Source organism: Micrasema longulum, unplaced genomic scaffold (assembly GCF_059751315.1).
Source record: "Micrasema longulum isolate JH-2025_06_02 unplaced genomic scaffold, ASM5975131v1 h1tg003076l, whole genome shotgun sequence".
NCBI lineage: Eukaryota > Metazoa > Arthropoda > Insecta > Trichoptera > Brachycentridae > Micrasema > Micrasema longulum.
Window position 1 is genome coordinate 4,931 of NW_028280177.1, and position 22,414 is coordinate 27,344.

The window sequence follows — 22,414 nt, forward strand, 5'->3', positions numbered from 1 at the left end:
GTTTTTAAAATAAAAAAAATACTTTGATTACTGAAAAATGTTTATGAGTACATGAAAATAACATTTTTTTATGTATAAACTTATATGTATTTATTTAATATGTAATACATTTTCTTTACTAACTTTGTATACTTTGTGGAAATCTGTTATTAGTTCTGAGTTTATACACTATATCTGTTTGTTTACTATAAATATGTTTGTAGAACTGTTAAATATAATATAGATAATTATCAAATCGACACAAAAGTTGGAATGTTTTTGGTTTTAAAAAAATATAAACAATGAATACGTTCGTTTTTTTTTATATTACAAACAAGAATCTAGTTTTCTAATTGACCAGTTTTACTTATTTTTAAAGTACATTAATATTTTTCTATTGCTGAGGGTATTTTCTGCAAAATTGGGACATGTCGTTTTTGTGGTCGACGCCATTTTCAGAAGGTGATTAATACAGTTTTTTGTATGAAAGCGATCTGGCTGTTTTTAGCAGCACATAAAATTGACCTCACTGCACCTGATAACATCAATATCTCATTTTTCATATTCTATTCTCAACAGCCTCATCTCTGGATATTCCGAAAAACGCAAATATTATTCCGCGATGTGTGACAGGTAGATTTGACACCAAAAAAGTACTTATGCATATGATGTATTGTACTTAAAGCGCGTTGAACTCTTAAGAGTTAAGTGAACAGGTATTTTTGTAATATATTTCATTTTCCTACACGTAATTATTACAAGCCGGACCTCTTGTATTCTGGCCAAAGCAGATTTACTATGACTCATTGCTCTTTCTAACAACCACTCATAGTGTTTCATTCCAATTTTGGCCTGTTCATAGACTTACTTATAGTATTTATATGTACAAAGGTACTAGAACTATACGCTTGAGGAAGTACTGTAATAGTAAAACACGGTCAAATTATCCAGGATACAATATTGCTACTCGTATTATAACTTCTACTTTAGTTTGTTGCAACATAGAGGGAAAACGTTTTTGAGGCCATTCCCTAATATGGACATGACTTATGAACTGGCATCCACTTGTTTAAGTGGCCACTTTACACACTGTGTAACATTTACTTAACTAAACTAAACTTTCTTTTACAATTCATATTTCACATGTTATCAATAAATCCCTAAAACTTCTTGGATTTTAACAGAAGCACAGCTGACTTCAAAAATATCAATACACTTAAAACTCATCTTGTCTACGCATGCGCAATCGTCTTCGTGCATATTCTGTTTTGCGCAATTCTTTACCCTGAATTTGTATGAAATATACCATATCTCCTAAAATCGTCATTTGAGCGAGAGAGATAACGCTTCATACCGGTAAATCGTGCGTTAAAGGGAGAAGATAATATTCATACTCCGGGCATTGCCAACGCATGCGCAGATTTGAATTTTGAAGTTCGTTTGTAATGTCACTTTGAACATGCGTAATGACATGATATTACAGCGAATTTATTTACCTATAACACGCGTATAATGTTAGGCGAATTTAGCGTTCCTGGTTCTGATGCGCGGGCTGTCATACTATTGCTCGTTTATCACGTCAGACCTGTCATATCGTTATAATATTATTGAACTTAATATACAAGTAGACAAAATGTAAAGAAATGCACTGCCAATTTTTTTGGTCAGGAGCCGCCGGTGATAATTTCTTCAACTTTTATCTTTGTAAAAGAAAAATAAAAAACCTGCTGACAAGCCGGTTTTACGGTTGAGTGGGTTTCATTATTTTCCTTTTATATTTTCTGTTAATGTTTACCTTCTTAAATAAAAATAAAAATATTAAAATAGCGTATCTGAGACTACTGATGTTTTTTACATTAAAACAAAGTGGACTTAAGATTTTTATTTCAACTCAAAAAATCATTTTTATGATGAAAGTGGACATTGGTGTTTTATTCACGAAGAAAATAGCTTATTACGATAATTTCTGCATTTATAACTTTAAAATGGCAGATTTTATAGCAATTTTACCGCGAATTTGCCAAAATATTCACAGATGTCGCTGTTGTAAAAATAAAATAACCCAATGCGCCATAATACATTTTCACATAATCCTACCCACGTTTTTTTCTTTTTCTATTTTGGTCGCGAGATGACCGCTCTGCTAAACATTCATAAATCGTCTATATTGCAGCCCATACATGCCTACAAATCGCCACGAATGTAGCGTTATGTTTTTCGTACTGCCATTGTTATATAAAGTTAGCTGACCGCCAAAATCGAGTAATCGTCGACCGGCTATAGATCGAGAAAGTGGAGCAAAATGTCGGCCGTGAATATCGTAAGTTCATAATTCAAATTTTGGTGTTGCCAGTGACATAATGATAAGATATGCATTTTATCTATGCATTTCGCGGGTTTCAAGTTTTAAATTAAAAGCGTTCTTATCATGAGTGAAAATTAAAAACAGTTGAAGTGTGTCTAAATATCAAAATTCGTTTTGAATGTTTATTTATATGATTGTGTGATTTTAATTATTGTGTTTTTAAATAAGGAATAAAATGTACAAAATTCTCTCTTAAAATAAGTTGATTGATGTACTATTTTGTTAATTTCAAGCGATTTTCAATTTTAAAATACATATCAAATTTAAATGGCGTTTTTTTTTGTATTTTTTTACGCTATAATTTTGCATGTAAACAACATCAAAAGAAACCCATTTTAAAAACGAATATTTTTTTAAAATTTTAGTTTAAAATTGAAGTTGTTTACAATTTATTATTTTTAGAATAACGTAGCAAAAAATATTATTATTTAATGGCATTACAAGATAATTATAATTATAAACCTATTAAAACGGAGATGGAGAACATTTTAAAAAAGAGAATATGGAAATTTAGGCATTTACAGGGCTTATGACCTGTCATTGACTGATATAAGTAACCACTTTTCATACTGTGTAACATTCACCATTCTGCCTATGTTCATACACTTATTTATATTTTAACATAAATTTGCATTTTTGTTATATTTTATTGAATACTACGTTAAAACAAAAGGTGCAACTTTGAATACATACATTTTTTATTTGTTTTTTTTTCAGTCACTTCTGCCTGCATTTTAAGTATTGAGTAAATACTTTTTTTGTGTGTTTTAAACAAAAATCCACTTCAAAAATTCATTTTTAATCCACTTCGATAATTTCCTTCTCACATTTTTAAAACTTTTATTTTAAAGAAAATTATAAAATCGTATACAGTATATTAAAATAAAGATGTAAAATAATTAATTAATCAAAATATTTTCGAAATAAGAATAGAGTAGTGAAATTATAGTTACATACCTATAATTATATTAATTGCTGCGTTTTCCTCAAAATAAGTCGTTTTTGTCTATTTTAATATTTAAAGCACTACGTTTGTAGAACATTATTAGTGAATATATTTAACTGTATTTTACACGCACTTACACCCTTTACAACCCAAACGATGATAATTTCTTATATATAGATTGTGTAAGTTTGTAATTATCTTTGCCTACTATGCAAGAGCTCTCGGATTCAATTTTCGACGTGGGTATCTTGAAATATTTATTCGAAAAGGTGTTCTTACACTAGAGTCATAGTCATTGTTCATAGTCCCTAGACAGGCACCTGAAGCGTAAGACTGATTATTTTTTTAATGAAATCATACAGTCTTTATATAAAAAACAAGGTTCAAAAGAACAATTTTAAAAAGTAAGACCAATTACAGATTTCACACTAATGAATGCAGGAGGAGAGGGGAAAAATAATTTAATTCTAAAAAAGTAAAAATAAAAATATTACATAAAAAGTTCATAAAAAGGAGAAGACATTGTAAAGCTACTCTACTTTCCTCCCTCTCTCTCTGCTTCCATGAACATTTCAATTTAATTGTAAAAAAAAATCACAACTAACAATAAATTATTCGATGCAGGTAGTAGATAAGTAGTAGTAGTAAGTATAAATTAAGAGTTAAAATCAAATTATTAAAATCAAAAGTAAAAGTTAAAATTAAAATGAAAAGTTTAAATTAAAATTAAGTTAAAAGTTTAAGTTAAAAGATAAAATTAAGAATTAAAATTAAAAAGTTAAAATTAAAGAGTTAAAATTTTACCTTCGTATTACAAAAAAGATCAAGATGCGCTGCGATTGGTGTGCCGATGGAGTGCCCTATGCACCATTATATGCAGAAAGGGAATAATGATGATGAGAAACTCTGAAGATGGCAAATAAATTAAAAAATGAAGTGGTGCATCATAGACAAAGTAATTTTATTTTAATGTATTGTTCATATATATTTCACATTTATTTTTCAATCCGTATTGTCCATTTTGATTAAAATTTCGTTTACATTTTTTTTTTATACAATTAGTGTTTTTTTTTACAATAAACATAAGTGATAAAACAGAGTATTAAAAAAATTAAGCATAATTACATAGCAATGAAATACATATTAATAGTAAAAATAGTAAACAAAATAATCCCACAAAGGTATGGCCTGTTCGTGGGTATCCAAGAAAATGTTATTTTTGAATTTTTGCTCCATTAATAAATATTTTTGTGTAACATTAGAAAGAAAAAATAAAATATTCTCTAAAAGATAATATGGTATTTTTTTATAGTAATTAAAAAAGGAAAAAATATATATTTAAAAAAAAACAAAAATATTCCTTATTATTACAGGGCAACAAAATATATCATCGAAAAAAAAGAGTTCATATATTTAGTTTGAATCCAGGATCGTGCATATTTTTTAAAAGAAGGAAAATTCTTATTGTTATTTATTTTTACTCATTTTTAAATTAAAGCCTACGAAAAATTTTCAATCCACGGATTATTTAAAGTAAAGTGCTACTTATATCATGTTCGATAAATTTAAAATCAACCGATTATTTAGAGCACTGGTTCCCAACCAGTAGGGAGTGACCCACGGAGAGGCGCGATGGCACCAAAAATATTCCGCATATTTATTTTTTTGTTCATTATATTATTAAAAAAATATCTTGATGCCGTCAAACCCGTACATAACAACTTATGTAATGGTACTGAGTAACCACAATGCGTGATATGTTACGAGATGTTAAGCAACGATTCTCTGCGGCCTACACGGCTCATGTGACATCTTGAAACAAATCACAACGCGTTAAAAAACCAACCGAAATAATGTTTTATGATGAAAAACCTAGAATTAAAACGAATATTGAACAATACTGCTACATCAAAAATATTAAATCAGTTTAACATCGATTTTTAAGAAAGACACGAATAGACTGGAGGTCTGGCTTATCCAGACATCAATATTTTATTTTATTTTATTTGATTTGGGAAATCAACAGTTCTGCATACATATTTTTAGTAAACAAACAGATATACTGCATAAACTCAAAACTAATAACAGATTTCCACATAGTATACAAAATTAGTAAAGAAAATATATTACATATTAAATAAATACATACAATTTATACAGATAAAAATGTTATTTTCATGTACTCAATAATCAAAGATGTTTTAAATATTAATTTTAAGAACATTAAGTTACTGTAAATTGAGCGAGATAAGGACAAGAATGCTTGAAGAGAGGATAAGGAGGGGAGGGGAGATGTACATATTTATCATTATAATGTCTACTAAGTTACATAATACATTTTTAGTGTAAATTTTAGATCTGATTTTTAATCTTTTTAATATACATGTAATGAGTTAGAAACTAGCTAATATACCTTCTCTTCAAGACCGTCGAAATAAATTCGACCTTCTAGTCCTATTCAAAATTCTCAACTCCCTCTTTGATGCGCCTGAACTACTGAGCTCAATAAAATTCAATATCCCAACTAGAAACCTCAGACAAAACTTACTCTTTCATACCGATAACTATAGAACTAACTATGGTTTTCATTCCTCTATGCCCAGAATTCTCAGGTCTGCCAACAAACATACCAGTCCTGATTTCTTTGATAACAAACAAGTTGTCTTCTTTCATACGATCACTGAATCAAATTCAATTATAAACTCCTCTCTCCCACTTCCACTCTCACCAAGTCTACACTATACCATTGTGTATTTCTATTTTTTTAACAAAAATGTTCTATTTATAAACATGCCCTTAGAAATGCCCATTGCCCATTGGGCGTATATATATAAATAAATTTAAAAAATTGTGCCATCAACAGGTGACTTCGTAAAACATCTTATGAATTTTCGCTGTTTATAGCCAAAAACCGAAAACCTCATACTGCTAGCGTGACACTCATGTAGCCATGTTTATTAAAAGCTTATCTTTGTGATCGTGGTTTTTGAACTCTGTTGTGACTAAAGACAAAACAAATCAAAGACCATAATGTTAAAAATTATGGTTAAAAAAGAGCAGCCCCATTGTCTCACTAATGGGAGGAGAGGAAAAAAAATATTGAGAAAGGAATATGGAAGCCTAGGCATTTACAGCGCTTATGGCCTGTCATTGGCTGGTTTAAGTGGCCACTTTACACACTGTTTAACATTCACCATTCTGCCCATGTTTTTTAATTATTATTATTTATTTCATTTAGTTCTATGATTAACATAGTCTAATATATATTTACAACACAATATTTACATCTATACTTATTCTAACATTATTTATCGCTATTATACACTTAATATCCTAATTTATAATATCAACTGTTTCATATGTACATTTTCATTAATTATATTCACTATTTACACTTTATACTACCTAATATTTTTCACATATATACTTTTTACATTTAATTTTAAATATATTTACATTTATTCAATTTTTTATGCTTTCTGTCATTTCCTCAAATAGTTGTATTCCCTTGTACATAAGGCAGTTCTGGGACATTGCTTTTGATTTCTTTTCCAGACTTATATTTTTAGATCATCTTGTTGCATAGTTTCTATGAAAGAACTCATTATTTTTTAGTTTATTTTGAAAATATCTCGGAACTATTCCTTTAATAATTTTGTTTATTTCATTAGCAACATTGAATTTGATTCTTTGATCAATTAAACATCCACATTTCCTAAACTCTTCCATCTGTTGACTTTTGTGAAGTAAACCTTTATTATGTGGGTGAAATTCATCCGGCTAAACCAAATCACCTACTAGGCAACTAACAAATAAATTTAAATTATCTGCCATTTGATAAAAAATAAACAAGCCCGTTTTTATTTTAATCGTTTTTATTAATTAACTAAAATTGAGAATGATCTTTATTCGGATCTTTTTTTTGCACCACAACAGGCCGGAGGCCCAATTACAGTGATGAATTACAGCACAGAACACCCAGGCTTGAGAAAAATCATATTGATTTTTTTGAGTTCTCACCGGGAATCGAACCCGGAACCTTACGTCTGTGAGTCAAGCGTCTTGACCACTACACCACGAATGATGACGGGGGAGGGGGCGTAGTAATTTTAGTAGAAAGTTGGGAGAGGCCCGCATGGTATAAGATTGGAAACCGTTGATTTAGAGTAAGTACTACTCATATTATGTTTGAAAAATTCAAAATCCACCAGTTGTTTTGAGTAAGAACTTATCATAAAATATTTAAAAGGCTATAAAAAAAATGGATAGTGGAGCTAGGTAGAAGTAAAATGGATTGTCTCATTCGCCCATACCAATACTGATTCAACTGCTCCATAACCGTATAGCTTATGTTAGGTTTTTGTTATTTTCATTATGTGTTTTGTAATATAAGTAATATAGATGTACATAAACACCTTATTTATGAAACTGTCTGAATATTTGTTAATTATGTTTGTTTTTTAAGTTAGTCTTTTTTGTTTATTCTCAAATGTAATTTCAAAGAACTAAATTGTTAAGTGTCCTCGGCACGGGAAACCCCAGTGAGGTCACATTATTTTATTATTAATTATAGTTTGTAAGTGAAAAATATGAATAAAAATATAAATAAATATTAAGTTCGAAAAATTCTAAATCCACAGATTATTTAGATAACTCAAATTATGTTCCAAGACTACTTAACAGGTTTCCTATATTATAAGCTCTTATCATTTTCCTGATAGCATATTCGTCCTTTGAATACATTAGCAATATTTCCCACTTATGTTTCCCAATATAATATGAATATTTAGTCTTCTTGCGTCCTTGCATTCTTTACTAATGTCCTCATTTCAATGTTTATTATTATTTTAATTACTTCGCGACGAAACGACGTATTTTAATTTGAAAATGAAATATGTATTTTCTAATGCGTCCTTGTGAATTTCGATTATTTACCATCAAAAATATATTTCCTAATTTTGTTTATTAGTAAAAGTTCGTTTCTTCTCTAAGATCTGCATGAAATCTTAAGAACTAATATAAACTCCAAATAACAAAATTTATCAAACACATTTTTAAAAAAAATGATTTTAAATATTTTCAGACTTTTAGTCTCTTTTATTTATTTAGATAACTCATCATAAAAAGATTAACCCTTTTGTAAATTGAGTTTTTTCCTTATTGCTTTGCCATTTTTTTTATCTCTAGTTTCATATGCTCACGCTTGCACACACCTGAACACTTAACTCCCACACAAATATACACAAACACACCTCTACTACACTTACTTTCATACAAATACACACAAACACACCCTTTTGTTGTACCTTAAATTAATATGTATGATTTTTATTTACATGGAAATTATGCTGGTCTGTCTTTAAACCGTATCTTTTTTATTTTATTATATCATTGTTGACTGTTTGTTTCTGTAAAATAAATAAATAATGTGTATGACGTTGTGGGTTTAATTTTACAATTCAGCCTTGGCCATATAAATAAGCACCTTAAATATACTAAGATATTTATTGTAGTGGTGGAATTTAAAATAAAAAAACAATAGGGAAATATCACATACTACAAATACCAATAAAAATATGTAAAATGTATTTTAATTTTTTTTTTTTTTATTTAAAGAAATATTTGCGTTCTTATGATTTACTCAAATATTTACTTTTGAGGGCCATTTTCAACAAGTTGTAAATAACTCACTATTAGAAAATGGAATCAAGTTGGGGTAAAGTGGGATTCGAACCACGGAACTTTGGTCCGTGAGTCCGAGACAATAGCCACAGGACCACAACTCAATAATTGTATATTTTTTTGATCAATATTTTAACAATGTTTTGAGTATGTCCAAATGCTTGCAGACTGGCTGGATTTTCTCCCTAGAGAGGTGTTCATATTTAAAAAGTCAACAGATGGAAGAGTTGAGGAAATGTGAATGTTCAAACTAGGTAGAATGGTGAATGTTACACAGTGTGTAAAGCGGCCACTTAAACCAGCCAATGACAGGTCATAAGCCCTTTAAATGCCTAGATTCCCATATTCCCATCTCAAAAATGTTTTCCCTCTTTGTTACAACAAATTTTAAATTGCAAATAAAAATATCTTGATATTTTCGTTTTGTTCAGTAAACGTAGTTTATTTATAAACTTATATATTAATTATCTTGCGCATAATTCCTTTGCTTGTATAACAAGTTTTTTCTCACTCTTTTTTCATACTGCCTACTAATTTTTGGCAAACGTCAGACTCTATTTTGGCGCATTCTACAAATACGCATTTTTTTATTCTTCTTTTGATGATGTATTTTTTATAAAAACACGTTTTTCAAATAATACATTGGACTATAAATAATCGATTGGATTTAGATCAAGTAAATGGGCAGGCCAATTATTTTTATTAGTTTTATTTTTTTAAATTTATTTAGAATGTTTTTGTTTACATTTAAGTGCATTTTGTATGACAAATATATCTATATTTAGTGGTCTGTACGTGGGTATACTACATCTAGAATATATAATAAAATATTTGACGTGAAAGTAAAATAAAAACATGTAATATTTAAATATAAAAAAAATATATATTTTTTTTTTGTACTTAATAGATTTTAATGGAAAATCCAGAAGTGAGATACAAAAAAAAAATAGGTATATAGACAAAAAAAAATAATATTGAACTATATAGTTAAATAAAGAAAAATTACGTAAGCAAATAAAATGTTTATCTGGAAAAGAAAAATATGATTTCTTGCGCGCGGTAAAAATTAGAGCATTCAATTATACTGCAAAGTTTCTTGAAAATTGATGAAAAAAATAATAAAACATATTTAAATAATAACCAACTACTTTGAACGACGTCACTAGTTTATATGAATCAACCGATTATAAGAAAGCTATGTAAGATATCCGGTTTACTTACCGTCAACGGATTAATCGGCAGAACTCACCGAGAAGAGAACCTCTGACGTCACATGCGGAGTAATTTCAGAAATACAAAACTTTGAAAAATCATAGCACTGATAAAAAAAAATAAAATTCGCTTAGTTTAATAGTCTATTTAATAGGTAAGAAACATAGTAAAAAAAGGTATTGAAAAAACCAGTTAAATACGTAGTAAAAAACAAAATACATGGTACGAAACATGGTAAAAGACACAGTAAAAAAATATGTGCGTAGCAAAAAACATGTTTAAAAATTACATTTGTAAAAAGAACGTGGTAAAAATAAAAAATTAATTTAAAAAAAAATTAATAAGATATTGAATTTAATTAGTATTGCATTTAACGGAAAGGTCGTTCCCCTCCCCGCAAGGTTAAACTAACGCATACATAAGTGTGTAATATCGCTAACGCCTACATGCATACGTAGTGTTTTATTTTGATTTAAATAAAAATAATCTTGTGACATTCCAATACAAAGTAATGTGAGGTTTTCGTTTCAAAGAGAAAACTACTTTGGGCGCACATTTGACCGTGCGTTCAAATGTTTAATCAGTCAATGTTAATATTGTGTAGCGCCTGTCGGTGAACCAAGTAAATATGCATTTTTGGCTTAAGTGAGCACCCACATTCGATTCACACAAACTTCGTAAAATCGTGCTGTCACAAAAACCTGAGAGTAAAAATTCTCATTAGAACATCTATTCTGTATTACAACGGATATGAAAAACAATTAAGAAGGGGTGATATAGAAGTCTAGGCAACTACAAGGCTTATGACCAGTCATTGGCTAGTTTAAGTAGCCACTTTACACACCGTGTAACATTTTTTTAATTTTTTATTTATTATTTATTTATTTAGTTCTATGTATTTACAAAGTCTAATATATATTTACAACACAATATTTACATCTATACTTATTCTAACATTATTTATCACTATTATACACTTAGTATCCTAATTTATAATATTAACTGTTTCATATGTACATTTTCATTAATTATATTCACTATTTACACTATTTACTACCTAATATTTTTCACATATATACTTTTTACATTTAATTTTAAATATATTAACATTAATTTCATTTTTTATGCATTCTGGCATTTCTTCAAATAGTTGTATTCCCTTATACATAAGGCAGTTCTGGGACATTGCTTTTGATTTTTTTTCCAGTCTTATATTTTTAGATCCTCTTGTTGCATAGTTTCTATGAAAGAACTCATTATTTTTTAGTTTATTTTGAAAACATCTCGGAACTATTCCTTTAATAATTTTGTTTATTTCATTGGCAACATTGAATTTGATTCTTTGATCAATTGTCATGATATCTAGAAGTTGAATCATTTTCTTAACATTTGTTCGTCTCCTTCACATTCACCATTCTGCCCATATTTAAACAACTATATTCCTTAAATTTTTTCATCTGTTTATGTTTGTGAAGTTGAAGAGCGGAAACCTTTATTAATGCGGGTGAGATTCATTTGATTGAATTATTTCACCTACACACTCGGCGACGCCTGAAAATTTGTTTTCAATAAATCCAGCTGGTCCATAAAGAAGTATAGAAATTGTTATAATATTTCATGTCAACCATGTCGGAAATCGAACCCAAAACCTCTTGCATGGTAGGCAAACGCGCTAACTATTATACCGCAAGGCCGACAACACTGTATTGTATAGGACTCGTCGCACATTATTCATTCGATGTGTATCAGTTAAATTTAAAAAATAAAATGCTTTTTTTTTTTCAGAATACGGTTTTGAAATTTAACATACTTAAAAAAATAAAATAAAAAAACAATTTATATCATTTTGTCATTTGAATTTTAACAAAAAGGTTTCTTATTTTTTACTAAGGCCTTTATTGTACCATTTTTAATACAATTTACAAGTTTTAAGCAAATATATTATTTTCATACTTACGCACCCATACACACGCACCCTCTCCCTCATTCATTCCCACACGCACATGTATCCTCTCTCTCATTCATTCACGCATACACACATTCACATACACATGAATACAAACGTCACACAAATACAATTACTAAACTTCTCTTCTTATATATTATTTGTCATTATATTTACAGTGGATTTTTTTAATTGGCTTTAGTATTGTTAAGATTTTTCTAAATATTTTGTTTACGTAATAGCTGTAAAAATCCCAAATAAAATAAAATAAAACACGTTTTACGGTAAGAGTAATAATACACCACTGGCTAATAGAGTGAGTAGAACTATGTGGGGAATAAAGTAATAAGATAACGAACGCAGCAAACTCGCGAACCTGTCCTGGGAGGATTTTATTCGTGGACACCCTATGCTCCAACTAGGGAGCGGACATAAAATGATTGATGCTAATATTTTGTTTATTTATTTAACATTTTAACATCTACATTATACATATATAAGGGCGGGCATATTGCCTTAAGGCAATTTTTTCCCACCTACCAAAATGTCTGTACTTCTTCATGGCCAGGTGGATTTATTGAAAACATATTTTCAGGCGTTGCCTAGTATGTGGGTGAAATAATTAAACCAAATGAATCTCACCCGCATAAATAAAGGTTTCAGCTCTTTAACTTCACAAACATCAACAGATGAAAGAATTTAAGTAATATAGATGTTCAAATATGAGCAGAATGGTGAATGTTACACAGTGTGTAATGTGGCCACTTAAACCAACCAATGACAGGTCATAAGTTTGTAGATGCGCAGACTTCTATATTACCTTCTCTTAATTGTTCTTCATATCTGTTGTAATATATTGATATTAACAGCTCCCTAGGTAGTGGAATCCAGCCCTTGTTTACACGAATTTGGACAGACTCAAAATATTGTTGATTTATTATGTTGTTCTTCCTAACAAAAATAAAATAAAAAATACCGTTACCAAAAAAACTCGGATAAAAATAAATAATAATAAAGACTTAATGAGCACAAATAATTAATAAAATCAAGTGAAGAAAATAAACGAATCGGACATTTTATCGTTTATTTTTATCTTTTATTCAATCATTAAGTGTATTCATATCTAAAAATAATCAAAGTCATTAATAATGTAATTTTTAATGCATAGGTAGGTAAATCAATTTGAGTTTTAGTGTTCACGTTTATGTGCGTTTATAAAAAGACACAATATTAATATTTAACCCTTTTAATCCAGGTTTTCCTAAACAATATTAAAAACCGGTGAGTTTATTTTTTAATTACCGGTACCCCTAAGTACATCTCTATTTTTCCTGCTTATGCTAGCAGTCGGCATTACACAGAAAAGTTCGATTATAATTTTGACGCCGCACTTCTGGCTGGATTAGTTATTTCGTAACAAATTCCTGTCGTCCATTTAAATTAAATTTATCCTAGTTTTCAATATTTTAAACTAAAATTTAATTTATTTTATTAAATAAACATATATTGTAAGATAACACATGTTACATGAACTTTTTCGATTCATTACAGGTTTATTTTACTTATTTATTTACAGTTTTTTTGTTTACATTTTAGTACTTTTTTTTTATTATGTACAATAATATATTTACTTTAATAAAGGTTTCCACTTAGGGATGCTATGTGCATGGATATAATTAAGACCAAAATTAGCCCCATTGATCATTAAAAATTAAAGTTAAATATTTTATTAGATATAAAAGATAAAAATGTTAACACTTTGTATCCCGGAGCCGTAAAAATACGTGATAATATAACCATGCGTTTTCTCCCGGTCTCGTGTTTTCACGTGGTTTACCAGCTGTCTAAAAAGTGCATTTTATTGACATTTAGTGACTTTTGTGAGTGCTTTTTTGCTGCTGGTAAACCACATGAAAACGCGGGACCGGCACACAACGCGTGGTTATTGTAATCACGTGTTTACACGGCTCCGGGATACAAAGCACAAAAAAAAGAGTGAGACCGTGTAGGTATATGTGCAAACATTGCAATGCGCAATGTGGCTCTCCATAAAGACCAATGTTGGCAAAACTATCATACAAAAATGACTTATTTAATTATTTCAAATAAATCTGAGAAGCTTCAATTGATTTAACTTAGTATTTTCATACTTATGACACTTTTAAGAAACCCTTCACTAAGCATGAAATTTCACAAAAATAGACCAGGCACAGGGTAAATTCTATGTGTATTCGGCCGGTACTCAAAATGTTAAAATATTCCTAAGATTGTTAAATAATTCATTTAGTAAGTACGGAATAAAAAATAAATATCCGCAGGAATGAATTTAGGTCTGAAAGAGTTAACACCTGTTCAATAAATGTTAACATTGTTTTATAGAGAATAAAAAAAAATCAACAAATTTATGACTTGTATTGGCAAGTGAATAATGTTATCGCTTGTCAGTTCCTGTAAACAGTTATAAAAATAATTGCCATACCTATTTTTTAGTATGGAGTTATCTATTTTCAAGATTTTTACCCGAGAGTAGCTATCGATTTAAAAACACTTCTCCAGGGAGCTAGTCTGAATCTTCTCGCGGAAATGGAGGGTGGTTAATTTATGTATTTTTATTTTTAGCGTGCAACTCCACTTTTTACTATTTTTAATTTATTATAAACATTAAACATACATTAGTTGATTACAGAGACACAATTTACATATCGCACCTTTAGAACTAAAATGACTCAACTCAAAAAATTAACTTTTTGGGAAATTGCAAAAGAAGAATGTAAATTGTGACACCTTCGTATCCTTTCATCGACTGTTTCTTTTTTTCGAAGCAAGCACCAAATTTTGAGTTAAAAATTATACCGAAGGCTCTCAGCTATGAATCTATGAAAAAAAAGCGCAACCAAAATTATTAAAAGTTTAAACAAGACATTTATTTAATGAGTCATTATTAGATTAAAAAACAAAAGCACTTTAATAAATAAGATAATGACACAATTGTTATTGGGTCAGATCAGGTCGCCAAACACATGTTTTTATTTATTCGCGAAATGATATAAACGCAAATAAGTCACTAAGATTATCGATAATTTTAATAATAAAATGACACGAAGTTAAATAAGTCACTAAGATTATCGGTTATTCTGAACGAAACGATCACAAAGCTAAATTGGAAGTTTTAATATTTTTTTTAATAAAGTAAACATTCCATTTGTATCGGAATAAAATCAACTCAACCGGCTTTCGGTTACTATATGTTTGTCTGCTTTGCGTCCTTCACACAGCAATGTAAACACAACACTAATTGCGTCGTTTCAACACTGACACGGAATCTAAATTCTCTGAGTAATAAAGAGACCGACGCAACGGTTCGGTTCTATTCCCACCCAAATGTTGCGTTTTTTAAATGCAGAAAGATAAATAGTGTTCATTAATGTCGTTTATGATCTTAACTCATTTTAAGCTTTTTTTAAAGTTAAGTCGTTTTATTTTATTTATTTATTTTATCAAACACTTTACATACATATTTATTTATTTATATTATTTTATTTATTTTCTTTGGGAAATCAACAGTTCTACATACATATTTATAGTAAACAAACAGATATAGTGTATAAACTCAGAGCTAATAACAGATTTCCACATAGTATACAATGTTAGTAAAGAAAATATATTACATATCAAAAAAATACATATAATTTATACCTAAAAATGTTATTTTCATGTACTCAAAGAATTTTTTAATATTTATTTTAAGAACATTAAGTTACTGTAAATTGGGCGGGATCAGGACAAGATTGCTTGAAGAGAGGATAAGAAGGGGAGGGGAGATGTACATATTTATTATTATAATGTCTACTAAGTTACATAATGCATTTTTAGTTTAAATTTTAAATCTGATTTACAATATATATACATATAAGGGCGGGCATATTGCCTTAAGGCAATTTCTTCCTACCTACCCAAACCGTTCAGTTTGAGAAAACTATAAATACATGGACATATTGAATCTTACAATTTTATACAAAAATTAAAAACAAAGAATTACAAAATAAAAATACATTTAAAAAATTAACACTATACTATGAAGAGAGGAGCGGGGATGGGAAGGAAAGAAGAAGGATAAAGGAACAATTTAAATATTTCAATCTTGACTTAAATGTAAATAAAGAAGGGGCGTCTCTAACATTAGTGAGTAGAATATTCCACAATCGAGCGGCTACTACTGTGAAAGAGGAGGCAAGAAAATTAGAGCTATGAAAGGGTATTAAGGGGGTTCTCTCGTTACTAGAACGAAGAGATAGTCCGTGTTGTGAAAGAGGCTGGATGAGCTCTCTCGGATAAACAGGTGAAGTGGGATTATTTAAAATATTGTGAAGAAGTGATAGAATGTGAATGTTTCTTCTATGCCGGATACTGAGCCAGTGTAGTTGCGTACGATACTCGGTTATGTGGTCAAATTTGCGAAGATCAAATATATAACGAATACAAATATTCTGCAATCGTTCTAACTTATCAAGTAATTCAGAGTTAGCATCTGGATAACATACATCCGCATAGTCAAGACGTTTTCGTCTTAAAGGTGCGATATGTTGGCACAACTAGGAACTAGAGGTGTGTAGTTCGCGAACGACCCTGTCATACTGACAAGGTCAGAAACATTGAACTAGAGACATGTTTCTTTCATCTCGGTCAGTTAGTTCGCGAACTAAATGGATCTTTGTGTCATTTGGCTCTTCGTGTCATTTGGCTCTTCGTGTCATTTGGATATTTCATATCTTCGTGTCTTATATGGATCTCTAGCTCATTTCGTTCATTCATTGAACGAGATTGTGTCCTATCTCTGTGGTTAGTAGGTAGATTAGGTACCTACATAAACACTCTGTACCTATAGTAGGTACCTAAATGTATATACTGGCTGCTTTGTTCTTTGTTCCTTTATCGTGCCGAGCGCCGCACTTGAAATTTAATTGACACTAATTATGAAATGTCGCGATAAAAATGCTATTTTATGAATTATTATTTACGTTGAGATGAAAACATTAGGTATTCGTATTCCATTAATGCCCTCTAATGTGAACAAGAGGTTATTTTGTTGACTCGAGTTTATGAGATTATATATTTTTCTGTTCAGTATAAATAATTACAGAAACAATTTTATTTATTTATTAATTCATTAAAAAAAAAAACATATTCACTAACCTAATATTGGTTTTTTGGCTATGCCCGTGTTAAACCATAATAATTAACATTAAAAAATACAAAGTAACTTAAAATAAATAGTGATTAAAATTTATCAATTTCAGAATAACAATCCAATCAGACGATATAACATTAAAAAATAATTACAAATGAAACAATGTAAAAAAATAACAACTTTGTTGTGGAATAACTTATTAGGTCAGTTATCTATTTTGTGCTAGAGGCCGATTAATGTTTTTTTAAAAATTTATTTGGGTATATTTTTTTTCATTTGCCTTAGTTTATTTTATAATATATATTATAACTGCACACGTTATAAACATAAAAACCTCTTTTTTTTAAATGTAAACCCGATGTAAAATGTAAAGGGATTTTAAAAATTATTTTTTTTTACTTTTGTAAATAAAAAATAAAAAAACCTAGCATGAAATATAACTTTCTATAATAAATAAAATAATTTATCTGTTTTCGACTGGTTTGTGGTATTATAATATCCAAAGAACAATATTATCAAATCTATAAAGAAAATCATGCTGACAAACCAGCCAAAGGTTTAGAATGATTTGTTTGATTCACCGCTCGTACGCATTTGGCTCAAGCGAACGAAAAAACGAAACGAACTAGAGACATGAAAAACACGAAAGATATGGAGACACAAATCACACGATGATGCGAAAGATGCGGAGATACGATGACCTAAATGAGCCGAATGAGCAAAAGACACATTCGTTCAATTGAACTGCTTAAAAGATTCGGTCACTTTGGTGATGCAGATCAAGTGACACGTATCCTCTCGGTGACAGGGTCTTACCCTACTATGAACGACCCATGTCTGTGAACTTGCCCCGACTCTCTAGAAATGCTTGCTTGATTATATATAGCCACACTGATGATTTAACGTCAAATGACTTTAATTTAACAGTTTTATATTTTACCTGTTATAATTAGACATTATAAAACCTTTATAATTAAATTGTTGTAATAATCAAAATAATTTCATCAATATTTAAAGCATCAACTTATTTTTTTTATTTTTTTTTATTTATTTCTTAAGTTAGCTTATATTAAAACTAATATAAACTATTATGTACATTTACATCATCTATTTATATTTACATTTCCTTACAGTAACTTATACATTTATTTTTAAATTCTTTCAGACACTTTTCATTCTTCATACATTCAGGCATCTCATCATACATTTTTAAACCCTTACACATCAAACAATTTTGCGACTCAGCTCTTTTCAATAATGGTAGTCTTATTTTATCCTTTTGTCTAGTAGCATAATATTCATGACAATTTTTGTTTAAGACAACTTTATCCTTAAAATATTTTGGTAATTTATCGTGAAAAAATTTATGTATAAATATCAACATATTAAATTTAAGTCTCCTTCTTACAGATAACCATTTTAGTTCATCTCTCTTTTTTTTTACATTGCTATATTTATTTTTCTTAAGAACTATTCTCATCGCTTTATAATGTAAAATTTCTAGTTTATTTAAATTTCCTCCGTTTGCTAAAAATAATATTGTTTTTGGTCAAACATTTTACTAAATGTTATTAAATATTTGTACTTAACCACTTATCGGCTTTTCTATGTCTACCAGTTTCGAGACGTACGCGTCTCTTCGTCAAGACACCAGTTAAACCAACATGCAAACCAACATGCAAAACCCACTATACACCTTCACCATTGTTGTTTCACAAAAATATAAAACCAACACTATATGCTTTTAATAAGCACATGCACTGATTAGGACAAACATGCACTGATTAAATTTTGAAAATATTCAATGTTGTTTGAGAAATAGTTGAAAAAAGTAGAGGGGATGGAGGGAGGGAAGCTTTCCTAATGTAAAATATTTCCATATGATTCCCTCCATCTCCTTCACTTTTTTCCACTATTTCTCAAACAACATAGAATATTACATTACCCACTACTAATAAATACGCATATTTATGGTGTGAGAAAATCTCCACATTTTTCTTTTTTTAAATTTAATATTTACTATTTGAGTTTTTTTACCTTGAATCAATTAATGAACGCGTGAATGTGCTTTTTTAATATTAATTACTTGAAAATCTATACAAACATTTCGTAACTCATTTATTTTTGCGACACTAATTAACTTATGTGGTAAAATGTAAATGTTCAGTTTTGGCAAAATTAATAATAGTAAGTGTTTCATAAATGAAATTTTAAAATATTTTTTTCTTGACACCTAACTATTACTTATTCACTTATAATAATAACAACGTAAATAAATATCTCAAAAGTCTTTTTAGTTTTAAATATGAAAGTTAGAAACTGGGCTTAAGACCTGATATTTAAAGTTTTGTGTGATCATTTTACACTGCACAAGTTTCTATATACAAAACATACAATATATACAAAATTCTGATTTAGATACAAGTTAATATTAGGACATTCATTTATTATGTTTGTACTATTTTAATACTAAATAAAAAATTTAAAAGCACTGTAAATATCTAGACTTTCATATTATTTTCACAAATATGTTTTTTCTCTCGGTTGCAACAAATTTATATCTAAATAACTCTCTAGGGAGGAAATCCAGCATGTCTACAAGCATTTGGCCGTACCAAAAATTTGTTAAATATTAATACGTATTTTAAATTTACACTATTTTCTTTACTTTACTAGTATTGAAATAGTTCGGCGATTTAAAAAAATAATAAAGTTATTAATTCTTTTGACATAACTTAACAATCCACATTTTACCTCTGATTCTCATTTGAAAAAACAGTCTTTTTTGTTTGATTTCAGAATGGGCGGAAACGATTTTAATGATCAAAAAGGCCGCTCAAATAAATATAGGCTGTAATTAGAAATTTGATGTTTCATAATAAATCAATGTATGATGATTAAATATTGAAGGTACACAACAAATCCATCTAATATTAGCTTAAGGTTCATTTACTGGCTACCAAATATATGTGTTAACCGCTGATAAAATTGATTGATTTGTAAATGCTAATGGGGTACCTACGTGATAGAGTTTTATCGGATTATTTAAGAGGATATTCGATGCCAGACAAATTTGATAAATAGATATTTGAACATTATTTTTCTGTCTATCTCGCAAATACCTTCTGAGTCAAAAGAACTTTGCCAGAATTCTGGTTCTATTTTACACAGAACTGTAATCTTTATCCACCCAAACACAGACTAAATGCAAATAAATACAATATTATGTAACATTACGTGACACAAAAAAATTAAATAACTTGAAAGCCTTTCTAAAGATTTTTTTAATTGTTTTTTATTTCTTTTACATACCGCGGTGCGAAACTCTATCATCCCTTTTCTAAAGTATCGTTTACGTGTGGACAATACAATATATATGACAATATTGTCTTGTCCCAGCTCTGTGAACAGGTTTGGCCGCGCAAGACAGAATGTTGGGGTAGTACGAAAATTTTCCCGCTGTTTACTCGCGGCGTTTATTTCACCAAATTAGAAAAAAAAGAAATAGCTTATATTTTTATTTCTCTTTTTTTAGCTGGCGGTCTTGTTCCTCTGTTCTCCAATTCTAGCAGAGCCGTACTTCTACAGCGTGCCATGGCAGTCACAAAACCCCAACTTCGACAGATTTCAAGAAAACCCTAAACACCAACCGCAATACCACCAGCTCAAGCCAGCGATCAGCCAAATCATCCAACGACCGACTAAGGTCTACACGTTTGTTGTGCCGTACCAGAATAACGCATTTGGTGACTACCCAAAGAAACCCGTGACATACCAGCAAGTCTACAGACAGAAAACCCCAAAATACCTGCAACAAGGGTACCAGAATCAAGAAATACCTCAAACGAGGATAAATGGTCTAATAAGACAAACGGTTCTTAACAACGCAGAATCAGAATACGCTCCAAATAATCAAATTTATAAATCACCACCTAACTCACTTTACAATAAGCCTTTTACGTCATACGACGCACCAATTCATCACGTTCCCGATTCTTCTCCTCATCAAAGTGCCTCTGAATACCAAAGCTTTTTGAACGATATAGCTCCTCAAAATGGCGTCAATTTCGATCTGCAAGGACACAAGCAAGACCGTAATAAAGACACTTCGGTCTTCAGGACCGAGAGGTTGGAACCAGATATTTTGAAAGTACTCCACGACCTGCTTCTGAAAGAGGAAATCAGGAATAACGAAGAGGAATTGAAACACGTTCCAACTGCGGGTGTGCCACTTTCTTCGTACGGCGTACCAGTTAATCATAGAAAAGTTATTGGTGTTGAGTTAGAACCATTGGTACGAGGTGTTACTATTGGTGAAGTGACAATTTGAAGAGACAAAACATTTAGATTCTAAAATCGTGATTGTAAACTCTCCAGAGTCTCCATGATGGGTTAAGTGAATGAACAATTTAAATTTATAAATCCCTAGACTTTTTCATTTCCTTCTCAAAGATGTTTTCCTTTTTTTATCAATAAATGTCCATCTTGGTCTCCCTGGGGGATGGAATTCACAAACTCCTCGTCTACAAACATTTGAAGAAATTCAAAATATTTTTAATTCGGCTAACTGGTATAAGAACCTTATTTTTGTATGTGTTTTGTATTTTCAGGAGTTGCCTAGTGGCTGAAATAACTCAGGATAAATCTTACCCAAATCAATAACGGTTTCATCTCTTTTACTCCACAACAAACAATCAACAGATGGAAGAGATGAGGAAATATATGTTTAAATTACATATGTAGGCAAAATAGTGAATGTTTTTGTACATAATATTTTAAAATTTAAGCCATCTTCCTCAAATACACAGCATCTAAACTAAGATACAAGATGTTCTTTAAAAAAATTACATTTTTTGTAATAATAATAATAATATTTCTATAATTTATATAGCGCTATTTTTGTGAAAATCACCTCAAGGGCGCTGTACAATAAATAAATATCCCAACACGTCTTGCAGCTACAGAGTGCATGGACGGTTGGGATTCTAGTTCCTCGTCTCCAATTATGATATATATGAGCTAGATAACAGAACGTCTTGCAGCTACAGAGCGCATGGACAATAAGAAATCTAGCCCCTATTTACATTTTTTTTTTAA

General features: G+C 29.7%; 1 protein-coding gene across 1 annotated transcript; it reads left to right on the forward strand.

Annotated features, from left to right (window-relative positions):
- Positions 1 to 2,112: 2,112 nt before the first annotated feature.
- LOC148271139 (uncharacterized) lies at positions 2,113 to 21,832 on the forward strand. Its single transcript, XM_088241787.1, has 2 exons — positions 2,113 to 2,299; positions 20,853 to 21,832. The coding sequence occupies exons 1-2, from the start codon at positions 2,282 to 2,284 to the stop codon at positions 21,645 to 21,647; spliced, it is 813 nt and encodes a 270-aa protein (XP_088097913.1). The 5' UTR covers positions 2,113 to 2,281; the 3' UTR covers positions 21,648 to 21,832.
- The last annotated feature ends 582 nt before the right edge of the window (positions 21,833 to 22,414 follow it).